A 16,810-nucleotide genomic window follows, 5' to 3' on the forward strand; every position below is an offset into this window, starting at 1 on the left:
ATAACTGTAATTTTGCTACTGTAATGAAACGTAATGTAAATATCTGATATGCAGGATGTATTTTCATTGTTACAAATTGAACATACTTAAAGCATAGTGATTAATCACAAAAACAATATGTAATTATATACGTGTTTTCCGATGGTCTTAGGTGACCCCTGTGAAAGGGTCGTTAGACCCCCAAAGGGGTGGCGACCCACAGGTTGAGAACCGCTGCTCTGGGTGTCTAGGTTTCTTACAGAACCTAACAGACAGGTCACTGTTCACTCTCCTTACCACTTCAGATAAACTTGACCATTCCCTCCTTTGTGCTTCCACCGAATGTAGTAGGTAAGTCCCATCCTAGCATCAATCATGTTTCATATTGTATTCCAATCATCTGACATGTTATGCACGCAAAAATGAAATGAATTAGCGTTCATCTTGATTAAAGAGACTTTCTTAAACATTCTAGGACGTCAGCATTATGCATAAACCGTAAAAAAACACCTTTGCAACCCAATTCAAATTATTGTTTTTAAAACGCTGCATCCTCCAAAAGCTTTAATTGTCCTCAGACAGATGACCCAAGCTTAGCTACGGAAACTCAAATGTTAGGAGGAGACCATGACTAGAAGGTCAAGAAAAGGATGATTGGCTGTTAGGGCTCAGAAATTACATGCTCTTCTCAGGCCGATGCCAGAACTGGGAAACAGCATGAACAGTAATGTTCAGTTTTTGAAATACGGTTTTTGCATCGTCAAGAAAAAAGATTAACCTATCAGGAAGAAGTCAGCACATTCAATTACCAATCAAGAGCAGGAAAGAAGCCAAAGCCGGGGGATACCCAAGCACCAATGAGGACGTCATGCTCTAGTCTCCGCCAATGAGCGGCTGGATAGGGGGCGGGGCAACAGGCGGACCAATTGCCACAAAATACAATCTGCACTACAACTGTTCTAACCACAGTCCTCGCTTCTCAAACCACTGGAACAAACTCTTGACAAGGCGTTTGTTAAATACTTTCTACTCTCCTCGCCCCGGGAAAGTTATAGTGAAGTCCCTTCCTCATACCAGAACTAAGGCCTTCTTTCCACCAGCTCCCACAGACTCGCAGAAAGAATTGCAACTTTGCACTTTTTGCCTTCACAGGAACTGGCAATCCAGCGTTACCTGAGGGGGTGGGACAGGTACAGTGCGCAGGCGTGCATGCCTTGTGGGGGCGAGGCTGTAGTGACGCAAGGCAACCTGGGAGTTGTATTTTTTTGTGGTGCTGAAACTCAAGTGCTCCTGGGGCCGCCTGAACTACATTTCCCAAGAGCCTCCGCGACTTCGGGGCGGGAGGGCTGGTTTGTTAATGAGCTCGAGGAAGCCGCGGCGCGGCCCACCAGGTTCCAAAACAAGGAAATGAAGGGGGGAGGCGGGATTGGGGGTGTCTGCTGGAGCTGCCGCCACCGCCGCGGAGGAGGAGGAGGAGGTGGCTGCGGGGACCGCAGAGGAATCCCCTGCTGAAGGCGGCCCGCGGGGCGGCGGGTGTCGCGCGCGTGTGCGCGCGCCCGACTGGCGGCTGTTGGAGAAGTGGAGCGGCGGTCGCGGGGGGGAGGAGGAGGAGGGACTGAGCGGCGGCCCCCGCGTCCCGGTGCCTCTATGGGGGAAGCAGACAATGGATTATGATTTCAAGGCGAAGCTGGCGGCGGAGCGGGAGCGGGTGGAGGATTTGTTTGAGTACGAAGGGTGCAAAGTGGGACGCGGCACCTACGGGCACGTCTACAAGGCGAGGCGGAAAGATGGGTAAGAGCTGGGGCGGGGGAGTAGGCTGGCTCGGGTCCTCGCCCTGCCCGCCAGCGCGCGGGGTGGGTGGGTCGGAGCCCGGTCGTGCCCGAGGGGCGAGGCGGAGGTGGTCGCGGCGCCGCGTCCTGGGACGGACTCGGAGGGACGCGGGTTCTCCCCGCCCCCCCATCCCCCCGTGCGGCCCCGTCGCGCCCCTCGAACTCTCGCGGCGCAGCTTGGTCGGGGGGCGTCGGCCCCGTCCGGGAGGGAGATTTCCGCGTGCGAGGAGCTGGCGGCGGGACGCGAGTTGGGGTCTGATCGGAGGTGGAGTTTGTGGGGTCTGAGCTCCTGGGGAGACGCGGAGGGCGGAGAGCTCCGCCGAGGAGTTGCCGCTCGGGCCCTGGGCTGGTGACGGTCGTTATGGAACTTCCAATCGGCTGGGCGCCTTCCGGGGGCGGCGGTTTGAAACCTCGCGGAGAGCGTCGGGCGGCCGAGCGCCGGCGTCCCAGACAGCCTAGCGGGTCCGACCCGCGGGGCACCGCCGCCGTGGGGCCGCCAGCCCATGGCCCTTCAGCGCAGGTCCTCCGTCCCTGCCGGCTACCCGGCGGCTTCTCGACCCCTCCCCCGATGAGCTTTCTCCCGTCTGGGCTCTGCACCTTCCTTCGAATGTGGGGGCCCCCGAGAGCGGAGCCGCGTTTGGCCCGCGGAATGGAAGAGTTCGTCCAGTTCTCTAGTAACTCCTTCCCCCACCGTGGGTCCTCCGAGGTCCTCCGCTCCACCCTCGGCGACAGGGCTGCGGGCCGGGGTTTTCGAGCCCCCGTGATCCAGAGCGGAATGCGGAGCGATACAGATCCGGGCCGAACCTTTGTTTTCCTGGGGGGTGAGGGGGACCTGAAGGAACCCCTTAGGAAGCCCTTGCTGATTGTTCTCCGACTTAGGGGAAGGCGAGCTGGGTAATGTCCCACTGAGGACGCCTGTCTCTGGTCCTGGAGGGCTTGGGCTGGCGCTGCGGGACAGGGGGGGACCCCGCTCCCTGCCTGCGGAGAGGAGGTTTACATCCATCCTTACCTCCTTGCCTATCCTGGCAGGAACTGCCCTGCCCCCCTTAGCCTTTGAGCACGGTCTCACTGTACGGGAGACATGCCTTAGGCTCTCGGCGGAACACGTCTCAATGAGCCATGTCAGTCACAGTGACATCAGTAAGTTTGAAGAGCTGCTTGTCGTTCTGTGCGCCTTGTTGTCATCGGAATGGTGGATACATGGACTTTAGGTAGTGCGTAGGTGTGTGCTAATTTCATACAGGGAATGAAAAGGCACACGTTATAAGTTGCTTTATCATGAAACGTGAAAATTATAAGTTACTACGTAATAGTAAATAATTTCTTCTCGTTATAACTGAATGGGCCCCATAGTATTCAGTTGTTTGTAAGCTTTTTTTTTCTCTCTCCAGAATGCTTTTAGTTAATTGCCCGGTGTCTTTGAGGTACTGTAATTGACTTGTATTTTGTTTTTGGATTTTCCACTTTACTTGGTTACACCGTTGTTCTGGGGGGAATCTACGTCTGAGTGTCCTGATTGGACATTGACATTACAAAACAAACCAGATGTGCTGTTTTTCACACTCATGCTAACTTTGTAATATACTTGATCTGGAATTTTAGAAAATGTTTTTTTGATTTTTTTGTTGGTTAAAATAGCAGGCAACTTTTGAGAAAAGTTAAAAATTCCGCTTCTGAATTGTATTTGAATAGCATGGGCTACAACAGATAATTTAATTCCTGCTTCTATTTCTTCTTTTAAAATATTTCCCTCCTCTAATAAAGTTTTTGAGTCAAATACACCTTTTTCTTGCGTGAAATTTGTTTGACTAGGATTAATGGATATTCTTTAGTAAAGATCAGTTTGTGTATCTTCAAAATATTATGCTTTGAAAAAACTTTCAGGATCTGAAAGCATTAGTTTTCCTTTTATTTTTTTGAAAGCATTAGTTTTTAATTACTATGTTTCTTACATGTAAGAAAAGTCAAAGTAAAGGATTTCTTTCTTGGACCAAAGGTCTAGTTGAAATTTAAGCTACACTTCCACATCTCTTGTGGGTTATGTCAGGTTCATTTTGATGTTAATTGATACCAGCAGTTTGAAAGAAAAAATGTTTAGTGATGGACTAAACCAGCGGTTCTCAACCTGTTGGTCGCGACCCCTTTGGGGTCAAACGACCCGTTCAAAGGGGTTGCCTAAGACCATCGGAAAAAACATACATAATTACATATTGTTTTGTGATTAATCACTATGCTTTAATTATGTTCAATTGTAACAATGAAATTGGGGGTCACCACAACATGAGGAACTGTATTAAAGGGTCGTGGCATTAGGAAGGTTGAGAACCAATGTTATTATACGGATTTGCATAGTAAAGGATTTTATACTCTGATCATGGTAAATAACAGTTTAGCTCTTTCCAGAATTTATTTTGGTTAACTCAGAAAAACGTGTAATTCTATTTTAGGGAGCAAGAAAAATCACATGGATACCTTAAAGAGAAATTAGTGTATATGTAGTGTAGTATACTGTATAACCAATAAATTGTTCAGGTCTTTAGAAAAACTAATGTAACATAAAACATAATTTGAAAAGCCTCTATTTATAGTTTAGTATTACAGTTTATAAAACCTTAGAATTTTATTTCCTTTGAAATGTATAACTTTAACTTAGACCATAAATTTAGAACAGACTGCAAAATGCAAGATTTACATCTGAGTTTTTCACCTTTAAATTTTATTTGTTCCATCTTTTTGTTTTGAAGAAAGAGAATCTTTTCACCCAACTTTTTAAAAAAGAATCAGGTTAAAAATTTATTCTTGAAGAGAAACAAGTTCAGAATATTTCTATATGTTTTAGTATGAGAAGAATTTGTGATAGTTTTTCTTTTAACATTAGTAAAAAGTCACAATAGTTTATGGTTACAAATCTTGAGACCATATTTCTCAAGTTTGAAACACTTTTTGTTTTGATTGATAAAGGAATATTGTTAAAAAGTTCTTTGTCAGTAAGAGGTTCAGACAAACATGATTCCATAGGATAGTGTTATGTCTGAAAACTTGTACCCAACAATACTACTATTCAACTTTGCAGACATTCATTTAGTCTTTTGAACCACTCCAATAAAAGAATGCTCCTTTTTGGAGATGTTTTTGAAAGATACTTAGTAATTGAAAGTGAAATGGCTGACACAGAAGTCTTACAGAGTTAGGGTTTCAGATGAGTAGTTGATGACTATATGTCTTAATGTATGCCATGAAACCTTCTACAAATAAATGTAGTAGGTAAATAATAGAATAGTGTTTGCCTGGTTTTGATGGATTTTTCACATTTGGTTGGTAGTTAAATAGATGATTGTGTTTGCATTTTTTTGGAGACCTGAAAATTAAAGATGTATCAGTATGATCATAGCATTTTAGAACTTGCAAGAGTTTCAGATAATCTTGTCTAATTTCCTCTTTTTACAAATGAGAAAATCAAAGCTTTTAGAAGTTAGTTGTTATGCCCACAGTCTCAGCAGAGACAACCTGAAGTCCAGATCTCTTGACTCTGAATTACTGCATTTCTAATGTCTTTTCCATCCTAATGCCATGGGAGGAGAAACAAAAAAGGCCTTCAGTTTTGACAAACTTGTTATATAAACTTTTTCCATGCAAAGGATACATTTATACCAAAGAATATGGGAAAGGGAAAATAATCACATATGAGGGACATTTTTAAAAAGTAGGCATGCTGGCCTCTGGATTCTATCACTGATTCTCTTCATCTGGTTTCTCTTCATCCTCACCGTCATTACTTTTGGTCATCTTCTGATTTGCACAGTAGCTGATTGGTCTCTGCCATTATCTTTCCTCACTGTTACCCAAGATCAAAGTTGCTGCCAGTGTCATTTTTGTACAAAATAAAATAAATCATGTCATATCTCTTATTGGAAAAACTGTACATTCTCTGTGTCTCATACAGTCACATCCAATCTTAATTCCTTAGTTTGGCATCTAAAAGTATTTCCATTCAGATCCTAAAGCCTTTAGTCTTCACAGTCTTTACACTGCCACCAACTCCCTCTTTTTTTTCCAGTGTGTTCAAGCCATATGCTTTTGTAGCCTTGAACTACCCATTTTTTAGGACTTGCTAAGTTTTTCATGTTTCATTTTCTTTTTTCTATATTGAAATTAGAGTGGTGTTGCTCTACCATTCCTCCCTCTCTCTTCCTCTTACCCCATAGACCTGGCAAACTCCTGCTTATGCTCCAACTTAAATATTTTTTCTTTTAGAAGCCTCCCCTTGTTCACCCAGTATACTCATTAGCTGTGCTTCTGTCCCTCTATTCTTATGTGTATAATAGCACTGTAAGTGATATTTATCTGCCCCTTCAACTAATAGCTACAAATGTGTGATCACAGGGTTGGACAGATACTGCACTCTCAAAATTTGTATTTAATTTAAAAAATGCCCTGAATTGGTAAACATGAACCCCTAATTTTTTAGTAATAATTTTGAAAGCCTGAAATACAGTGATGTTGCATGAGATACATGGTTAAATATAAATAATTCTGTAGCACTAACAAGGTCTAGTGTAATTTTTGTTCTAAGAAATTATATGGTGCTTTTCAAGACAGTTGAAACAATAGATTGATAAGGAGCATAGGTGAATTTTTTTGAATTACTAGGCATTTTTTGGTCTTTATGCCAGCTCTTCTAAAGGATCTAGACTGCAGTTATCTATCTTCTGTGCTTTTAGTACCTATTTTATAGAGATGCTTAGAAAATGTCAGCGTTCAAACATTTTAGGACTTTTTTGGTATCATGGATATATTTTAAAAAGTTAAGTAGCACTTAGTGAATCAAGTAGGCATTGGTATATGTTTAATTGGTTCTTCATTTATGCATTGCAAGCCTTCAAAACTTTATTTTTGAGGCCCAGAGGAAATAAATATTCTTTTCAATGAAATTGAGCAGTGGTTGACAAATTTTTGTAAAGAGGCTGATGCTGCATATTTTAAGCTTTGTGGGCCATACTTTCTATGTTGCAATTTCTTGAATCTGCTATTGTAGTGCCAACATATCAACAGATAATATATAAACAAATACAAATTAGAATGGCTGTGTTTTGTAAGTAAAACTTAATTTACAAAAACAGGTGATGGGTTGGATTTGGCCCTGCAGACTAGTTTGCCAATCCTTTGATTAGAGCGGTGATGTTATTATTTCTGCAGTGATGAGAACACATTTGTGCTGTCCAATATGGTAGCCACTAGTCACATGTGGCTCAAGAGACATGATTAGTGTGTCTGAGAAAGTGGCTAGTAGCAATAATATTGGAATGCACAGGTTTAGAGTTTTTGCAATGAGTGATTTAGCAACACATAATTCTCAAATCCATGGAGTGACCTTTTAATAAAAATGTGTAATGGACGGTGAGGACAAATGAAATAGGAAAGATGCCTTTCAAGTTATAGGTGAAAATTTGAGGCTGAAATTGTTTGATAAAGCAAACCGATAATTGGAACTGGAAAACTCAATTTGTGAGTGGAATCAAGGGTATCTGATTACTTTTTCAAAAAACATTTTATATATAAAAAAAAGAATGCGTAATAAATGCATGTGCACAAAAAGATATAATGTAATGTAGTCTTCCCTTTACCTTTTCTCCTTTCTAGAAGCGACTTGTTTTTTCTTTTTAGAGAGGTTTTCTTGGGGGCTGTGTGTTTGATGATAAATGGTAGTACACGTTTTTCTCTCTAGTTTTTTAACCTTAAATATAGCTGGAAGATTATTATGTATCTTATGTACTGCAATGCCTAGTTCCTCTTAATAGTTTCATTGTATTCTATTGAATTTGTTCTTCTTTATGGGCATTTAGGTCGTCTCCAGTCTTTTGCTAGTACTAACACTGCAGTGAATATCCTAGTAGGTACAGTATTTTGTGTGTATTAGTATAACTGTAAATTAAATTCCTAGAAGTTGTTTACCTTTGGAAGTAATGGCTTGAAATGATTTGCTTAATATGGTTCTGTATGAAATAAAAATTTTCAAAGACTAGAGACAGGGAGCTGAGAATAAAGAAGAGAAATGTTATGGCTTTATAAATAATTATTAGTACATAAAAATGAGTTCTAAATCATTAGTTTGCTATAGGAAGTGAAAGTTACTGGTTTAGTAGCATGGGAAAGGTATGTCTCTGAGTTTTCGATAGGCAAAAAGTAGACAGACTTATGGGGAGGTGTTTTTTTTTAACGCTTACCAGAGGATATTTTTTCCATTGCTTTCTAGAGAGAGAGGGAAGGAGGAGAGGAAGGGGGAGAGAGAGAGAGAGAGAGAGAGAGAGAGAGAGAGAGCAACCGACAGACATGGATGTGAGAGAGACACATTGATTGATTGCCCCACCCACCCCACCCCCCGCAAAAAAAAAAAAAGCAGGGCAGGGGATTGAACCTGCAACTCAGGTATGTGCCCTTGACTGGGAATCAACCTTGGGCAGGCCAATGGGCAGGGAAGATTTTTGATGAATTAAGAATTTTTACTTTAGTGTACTATATTTTTGAACTGGATATGCTGGATAAAGAAATTAATATGTTAAATTGTGTATTAGTTTTGTAAAATGCTCAAGTAGTGCAGTGAAATTTAAGTATCAATGTAGAAGACTTAGGCAGTACATTAGAATTTGAAGTTTTCTTGGTGGTAAATGAATAGAGTCAGAGTATTTGGCTAATGTTTTTAAAGATCAACTTGTTCCTTATCTTGTCATTTTGTGACTGTGTGATGTTAGTGCTGCTTTTGGATTCCAAAACAAAAGAACAAGACACTTGCTTTTCAGAGAGCATTTAAATCTTTTTAAGTACTAGTGTGACTGTGTCTTTAAAATCAGGTAGTTTTTTTGGTCTAGAACCATAAAGAGGTAGCTGACAAAGCTATTTAAAGATTTTTGACCATTTATAAATAGCTGATGGTCCAACAGTTCCAGTAATAGCTGTTTTGAGCATGCATTGTGCAGGATAAAAGAAAGTCTCAAGAGAGACGACAGGATGTAATTCAGGATACAAGTGTGCAGCAGTAGTTTTGAGGGTTTGAGTTCTTATCCAGAAGTCGGTGATTGATCAAAGAGAAATAAAAACCTGTGAAATCCTCAAATAATTGCTATTCTTTTAAAATGTTGTGAATTTCTAATATATGAAGTCTTTCTGAAGGAAAAACACACCCTCCCTATAGAGGCTTTAAACTGTTATGCATTTTCTATTTAAAAATATTATTTCAATGAGGCTTTGTGGTTGATGATCTGTTACCAAGATGAATGTGATTAGCAGATAGCTTGGATTACCAAATAACGCCAGCTACCCTAGTTTTCTTCTGTGACCACAGACCAGCCGTGGGCAAACTACGGCCCGGATCCGGCCCGTTTGAAATGAATAAAACTAAAAAAAAAAAAAAAAAAAAGACCATACCCTTTTATGTAATGATGTTTACTTTGAATTTATATTAGTTCACACAAACACTCCATCCATGCTTTTGTTCCGGCCCTCCGGTCCAGTTTAAGAACCCATTGTGGCCCTCGAGTCAAAAAGCTTGCCCACCCCTGCCACAGACCAAAACCTGTCATGGCAAACTGTTTGGCAGATATTTGTAGATATTTACATTAGGACAGAAAGGTAAGTCCACGGCTGTTAAAAAAAATAAGGCAAAATTTTGGCCTTATAGGTGGGTTAATTGCCTCTTTCTGTAGAAAGTTATAATTTTTGTTGTGATTGTTAAATAAGCTCACCCGTAAAAGTACCAAGCAGTTTGAGGCACAAAGTATGTTACTTTTTACAAAAGCTTGTTCCTTCTTCCCCTTTTCCTTTTGCAATGTAATTATTATAGTTTCATTTTAAGAGTTAAACACTGAGTGAAACCTATCGTTTTGGATTTAGATGCAAATTAAAAAAAATTGACCTTCCTTCTGAAAAGTTATACATTGTAGAGCAAAAAGTTATACATTGTAGGTTTACAGTTGTTCATATGGAAAATAATACAGTAATTAAAAAATAATAATACAAGAATAAATTTTGCATTTCGTTTATTCATAACTGTAAACCTACTTTTGCCCCACTCTGTGTGTAATGTGAGCTTGTGTAACTTAGAAAGTCAGAGTTCTGTTAACTAATTTCTCAGCAACTTTTTGATTTTTATAGCATATTTGTATCAAAATAGAAATGTTTTTATGCTATTAAATTTTGTCAGTTAATAGCACATGATTTAAAAAAACTCCAACAGTACAATTGTACTTACAAGTAAAAGCTTTCTTATTGTCCACTCCCAAGCCTCCTTCACTTCTCAAAGGAAACTAGTGTTAACTGTTTGTGTTTAAAGTTTTGCTGGTGCTTACCATTATAATTTTTTTTTCTTTAATATGGAACGCTTCACGAATTTGCGTGTCATCCTTGCGCAGGGGCCATGCTAATCTTCTCTGTATCGTTCCAATTTTAGTATATGTGCTGCCAAAGCAAGCACCTAACATTATAATTTTAAAGTATTCTATATAATAAAACCCTAATATGCAAATCGACCGAATGGCAGAACTGCACTGACCACCAGGCGGCAAAAGCTCAGTGCAGGAGTTGCCCCCTGGTGGTCAGTGCGCTCCCACAGGGGGACCACCGCTCAGCCAGAAGCCAGGCTCACGGCTGGCGAGCCCAGTGGTGGTGGCGGGATCCTCTCCTGCCTCCGCTGCAGGTGGGTGGTAAGGAGCAAGGGGTCTGGGACTGCGAGAGGGTGCAGGCCGGGCTGAGAGCCCCCCCCCCCTTTTTTTATTATAAGCTTGCTTGCTTCTCTGTGCACTGGGCCTCTAGTATACATATAATTCTGTTTCTTGATTTATCCACTTTAGGCAGTTTCTGTTGACTTTACGTTAGAAAAGCTGAGCAATTTTGTGAATTCTCACTACTTTCAATTCCATATAGAATGTGTAGATTTTCTGAGTTCTTGCGTGTAGTTTGTCCTCATACTTGATTGATAGTTTGGCTGAATATAGAATTCTATATTAAGAATATTTTTTTTTTCTCAGAACCCAAAACTATTGCTCTATGTCTTCTGGTATATTTTGTTGATCATGGGACCTTTTTTTTTAATTAGAAGCTTGCTTGCTTTTCTGTGCACTGGGCCTCTAGTATACATATAATTCTGTTTCTTGATTTATCCACTTTAGGCAGTTTCTGTTGACTTTACGTTAGAAAAGCTGAGCAATTTTGTGAATTCTCACTACTTTCAATTTTCCCTTTTCCCATCTCTACCTTGAAATTTCTTTCTTTAATATATTTTATTGATTTTTTTACAGAGAGGGATAGAGAGCTAGAAACATTGATGAGAGAGAAACATCGATCAGCTGCCTCCTGCACACCCCCCACTGTGGATGTGCCCGCAACCAAGGTACATGCCCTTGACCGGAATCGAACCTGGGACCCTTGAGTCCGCAGGCCGATGCTCCATCCACTGAGCCAAACCGGTTTGGGCTCAACCTTGAAATTTCTTACCTTTTTTTTTTTTTTTTTTTTAACTTTTTATGGTGAATACATTTATGACTTTAAATTATAAACTTAAATTTCTTTTTCTTAATTTATTAGGATATTATATGGACCTTCCTGATATGAATGTTAAAGAAAGTAACACATTTCTCTTACTCTTTTTTTCTCTGTCTCCCAGTTTTTAAAGTGTAATTTTCATAGCATCCTGGTTTATTCATTGCTTTTTGTATATGGGTTGATTCTAAAAAGTGAATATTGGAAACTGTTCAACAGTCTTAAAATATTATGATTATGAAATTTATTTATTGCTGAATGAATTAGGGTATTGAGACCCTTATAGAAGGAAGTGTAATCTTGCGTGTTAAATAAGTGCTTTTTGAAATAATCTAGGTTTTAAGGCCTAATGGAAGTCTTCTGGGCATACTCAGCTAATAGTATTTCTTAATATCCCATGTGTGGTTTTTGTTGGATTCTTTTTTTTTTAAAAAAAAATGTATATTTTTAGTAGCTTTTTCATATAGAATGTGTAGATTTTCTGAGTTCTTGCATGTAGTTTGTCCTCATACTTGATTGATAGTTTGACTGAATATAGAATTCTATATTAAGAATATTTTTTTTTCTCAGAACCCAAAACTATTGCTCTATGTCTTCTGGTATATTTTGTTGGTCATGGGACCTTTTTTTTATTAGAAGCTTGCTTGCTTCTCTGCAATCACTTAGGTTTTACAAAATTAAAAATAAAATAGCCCTAGTCGGTTTGGCTCAGTGGATAGGGCGTCAGCGACATTGATTCCAGTCAAGGGCATGTACCTCAGTTGGAGGCTCGATTCCAAGTCCCCGTCTGGGTACATGTGGGAGGCAATCAATCAATGTGTCTCTCTCACATTGATGTTTCTCTGTCTCTGTCTCTCCTCCTCCCTTCCATTCTCTCTGAAAATCAAAGGAAAGATATCCTCAGGTGATGATTAACAACAACAAAATAAAATAAAATCTTCACACCTGATTTTCCAGGATGCACATCTTCCTGTGTAGGCCAGTCTCCTCTCAATTTTGTGAGTTAAGTCAAAATTACGTGTTCCTCTTTTCCATATATTTTTGCTTGTTAGTGTATTTCTTCTTTTTTAAAGTATATTTTTATTGATTTCAGAGAAAAGGAGAGAGGGAGAGAGAGAAATATCAATGATGATAGCTAATCATTGATTAGCTGCCTCCTGCACACCCCCTACTGGGTATTGATCTCACAACCCAGGTATGTACCCTTGACTGGAATCAAACCTGGGACCTTTCAGTCCACAGGCTGACGCTCTATCCACTGAGCCAAACCAGCTGGCGCTGTTGGTGTATTTCTTGAGCTGTTTCCATATTATTTTTTTCCTTTATGTGAAATGGTTTTGTTTTTTTTAAAAACTTGGGACTACCAAGTTGTAAAGAGGTAGACTATTCAGCTAAGTTGAGAAGGGTGAATTGATAAGCTTGTATTTGTTTTTATAAGTAAATTAATCTGGGGTAAGAGTTGCTTTTTTATTTTTAGGAGTTAGTACTTGACCACTGGTTTGGTACATCTCTGTTTTGGGTGACATGTTTCAACAGCAGGCCTGCTATTTTTCTCCATGACTAACTATGTAAGTGCTTATACTGTAATGGAATAAATTGCTTTTCTACATATAAAAAAAGATTGGGCTTTGAAATTGTATTATCTAGATTCATAATCCCAGCTATACCACTTATTAGCTGTGTGACTTGGGCAAATTAACTCTGTGTCTTAGTTTCCTCATCTGTGAAATGGGGATAATAGTGGTACTTACCTGATAGGATTGGTGTGAGGATTACATAACATGTGAAGTGCTTGCAACCAGTGTGTGGCAGATAACAAACACTTCTATTTATCTTTTTACACTTTGTATTTCTATAGGATAAATTCCTATTAGGGTAAGAGTGTTTAAGACACCAAGTTTCTGTCTTAAAAAGTTGTTCCTTTTGCACTAAAAATGGCATAACAACTTTTTAGTATATCATTGTTATGATTGTGTCCAAGCTCTCTTTCAATGATCTATTTCTATATTTATCTAAATTCTTGAGAAGTCAAAAGATTCATGTATAAAATTGTAAAATTTTCAACTTTTGATTATAAAAACTTTCTAACATACAGAGAAGTTCATAGACTTAGTCCCATGATCACCTGTATATCCATTGTCTAGATCGGGAGTTAGCAAAAAATTTTTTCTGTAAAGGGCCAGTACATAGTTTAGGCTTTGAAGGCCATGTGGTCCCTGTCAAAACTACTCTTAATTCTATAGTTGTAGTGAGACAGCAGCCATAGACAACAGGCAAATGAATGGACATTGGCAGTGTTCTAGTAAAAGTTTATTTATAAAAACAGGCATGGTGGGATTTAGCCTGGGCTGTAGTTTTCCATCCCAGAGTCTGATTAAGCAGTTAACAGATAGCTACATTTGATTTTCTGTAAATGTATTTGCATATACATCATACACACACACACACACACACACACACACACACACACACTAGAGGCCCGGTGCACAAAAATTTGTGCACTCGGGAGGGTCCCTCAGACCGGCCTGTGCCCTCTCACAGTCTGGGACCCCTCGGGGAATGACCACCTGCTGGCTTAGGCCCGCTCCCTGGGGGGATTGGGCCTAAGCTGGCAGTCAGACATCCCTCTGGCAGCCCAGGAGCCCTTGGGGGATGTCCACTTGCCAGCGGGGAGCAGGCCTAGCCGCAGTCGGACATCGTTAGCGCTGCTGAGGAGGCGGGAGAGGCTCCCGCCACCACCGCTGTACTGGCAGCCGTCAGCCTGGCTTGTGGCTGAGCAGAGCTCCCCCTGTGGGAGCACACTGACCACCAGGGGGCAGCTCCTGCATTGAGCGTCTGCCCCCTGGTGGTCAGTGTGTGTCATAGTGACCAGTCATTCCCAGTCTTTCAGCTGTTAGGGTCAATTTGCATATTACCCTTTTATTATATAGGATATATATATATATATATATATATATATTTGTGAACCACTTGAAAGTAAGATGCAATCATTATGGCACTATACCCTTTAATATTTCAGTATGCATCGCCTAAAAATAAACACATTCTCTTGCATAACCATAACACCATTATTACAGCAAAGAACATTATAATTTTCTTTTTTTTAACACATTGTATGCGGGAAACGTGTTTACACGTTTTACGTATTTATACGTTCTACCAGTGTAGTAGAGCGCGGGACACGTATTAATACGTTTTTTATAGACTAGCGGTAGAATGCGGGTAACGTATAAATACGTAAACTAAAGTTATCGTAATTTTACTGAACCTTGCCATTTGCGCAAAAATGGCCCGCGCCACCTGTTAGCGCGCGATAAAAACTACCCGCAAACAATGTGTTAATGGAACCAAGATTATATAATGTAGCACAAAAAAAGTATGAAAATCCTTAGGTTTGCTTCTCAATCATTATATTGAATTGTCTTTATCCCCATCCTCTTTTCCTATATTTTTATTGATTTATTTCTGTAGGTAGAAGTCTGGATTGGTAATGCTGTTTGCTTATTTCATTTGACCCAATTACACAATCAACAAAGGAGTGGTTTTGATTTTTTTCCCATGTGTTTGGTTTATATTTTTAAAAATTTGGGTTATATTTCTTTTTTTTAAAATATATTTTTACTGATTTCAGAGAGGAAGGGGGGAGAGAGGGAGGGAGGGCGAGAGAGAGAAACAGAGAGAGAGAGAGAGAGAGAGAGAGAGAGAGAGAGAGGAGAGAGAAGAGAGAAGAGAGATATGAGATGAGAGGGAATCATTGATCGGCTGCCTGACCAGGAATTGAACCATGACTTTTTGGTTTATAGATTGAATTGACACTCAACCACTGAGCCACGCCGGCTGGGCTGGGTTATATTTCTGTGTTTTATATGATACTAGAGGCCCGGTGCACAAAAATTTGTGCACTGGCTGGGGCGGGGGAGGGTGTCCCTCAGCCCCACTTGTGCCCTCTCACAGTCTGGGACCCCTCGGGATGTAATGACCTGCTGGCTTAGGCCCGCTCCCGGGTGGCAGAGGGCAGGGTGGATCGGGAGGTTGCGATGCCACCCCCAGTCACGTTCAGGGTAGGGCCGATTGGGGGGTTGGGGCGCCACCCCCTGTCACGCACAGAGCAGGGCAGATCAGGGGAATGGGGAGCTGCCCCCTATCACTCACAGAGCAGGGCCCATCGGGGGGTTGGGCCTTCGTACCCTGTCACACACAGAGCAGGGCCAATCAGAGGGTTGGGGATCTCCCCCTTGTCATGCACAGAGTAGGGCCGATAGGGGAGTTGGGGCACCGCCCCCTGTCACACACACAGCAGGGCGGATCAGGGGGTTGGGGTGCCACCCCCTGTCACCCACAGAGCAAGGCCGATCAGGGGGTTGGGGCACTCCCCCCTGTGACATTCAGGGCAGGGCCGATGGGGAGGTTACGGCTCCACCCTGTCACACACAGAGCAGGGCCCATGGGGGGTTGGGGTGCCGCACCCTGTCACACACAGAGCAGGGTCGATCAGGGGGTTGGGGAGCTCCCCCCTATGAGGCACAGAGCAGGGCCGATCAGGGGCTTGGCGCGCCTGCCCCTGTCATGAACAAAGCAGGGCAGATAGGGAGGTTGTGGCCCCACCCCTTGTCACACACAGAGCCGCAGGGTGATCAGGGGGTTTGGGCGCTGCCCCCTGTCACGCTGCTCCAGGGGCCAGGAGGCCTCACAGCTTCACTGATCCCAGTGCCAGGAGGCCTCGCGGCTCCGCTGATCCCAGGGCGTGAGGCCTCGTGGCTCCCCTGATCCCAGATTCAGGAGGCCTTGCGGCTCCGCTGATCCCGGTGCTGGGAGGCATATTACCCTTTTACTATAAAGGATAGAGGCCTGGTGCACGGGTCGGGGCCAGCTGGTTTGCGCTGAAGGGTGTCCTGGATCAGGGTGGGGGTCCCCACTGGGGTGCCTGGCCAGCCTGGATGAGGGGATGATGGCTGTTTGCAGCTGGTCACACCCCCTTCAGGGTGGGGGTCCCCACTGGGGTACCTGGCCAGTCTGTGTGAGGGGCTGAGGGCCGTTTTCAGGCTGGCGGGCAACTGAAGCTCCCAACCTCTCCTTTTTTTCTTTTTTTTTTTTATTCTGGGATTTATTTACCTTCTGTGGCTGTCACTGGAACTGAGAGCTGGCTTTAGCTCTGAGGCTCGGCTCCAGCTCTGAGATCTCGGCTGCTGAAAGCAGGTATCTGGTTTGTTTGGCTTCTATAATTGAAACACTCTTGCAACTCCAGGTCCTCCGGCTGGCTGAAAGCATGGGGTTTGTTTAGCTTCTATAATTGCAACATTGTTTCTTAGAGTGCAAGCTCAGAGCCCAGCAGAGGCAGGTGGGGAACCTTGGCTTCCTCCTTCACTGGAGCAAGCAAGCCTCCTGTTCGCTTCAGCTGCCTGGCTGCTGGCCGCCATCTTGTTTGGCAGTTAATTTGCATATCACCCTGATTATCCAATGGGAAGCATGTT

The 16,810-nt window shown here is 42.2% G+C and overlaps 1 protein-coding gene and 1 non-coding gene across 4 annotated transcripts in view; one reads left to right on the forward strand and one right to left on the reverse strand.

The window, feature by feature from the left end:
* Positions 1–1,376: 1,376 nt before the first annotated feature.
* The window catches only part of CDK19 (cyclin dependent kinase 19), a 138,216-nt gene continuing 122,782 nt past the window's right edge, over positions 1,377–16,810 (forward strand). The window contains exon 1 of one of the 3 annotated variants that reach the window (XM_059700711.1): positions 1,377–1,770. In XM_059700711.1, coding sequence (XP_059556694.1) covers positions 1,643–1,770 — 128 coding nt within the window. In that variant the 5' untranslated portion in view covers positions 1,377–1,642. Of the gene's footprint in view, positions 1,771–12,880; positions 12,908–16,810 lie in introns of those variants that run through there. The other 2 variants (XM_059700713.1, XM_059700712.1) reach the window with 2 other exon arrangements.
* On the reverse strand, positions 10,169–10,275 carry LOC132237730 (U6 spliceosomal RNA). Its single transcript, XR_009453574.1, has one exon. It is a non-coding gene; the product is annotated as a U6 spliceosomal RNA (small nuclear RNA).

Source organism: Myotis daubentonii, chromosome 6 (genome assembly GCF_963259705.1).
Source record: "Myotis daubentonii chromosome 6, mMyoDau2.1, whole genome shotgun sequence".
NCBI lineage: Eukaryota > Metazoa > Chordata > Mammalia > Chiroptera > Vespertilionidae > Myotis > Myotis daubentonii.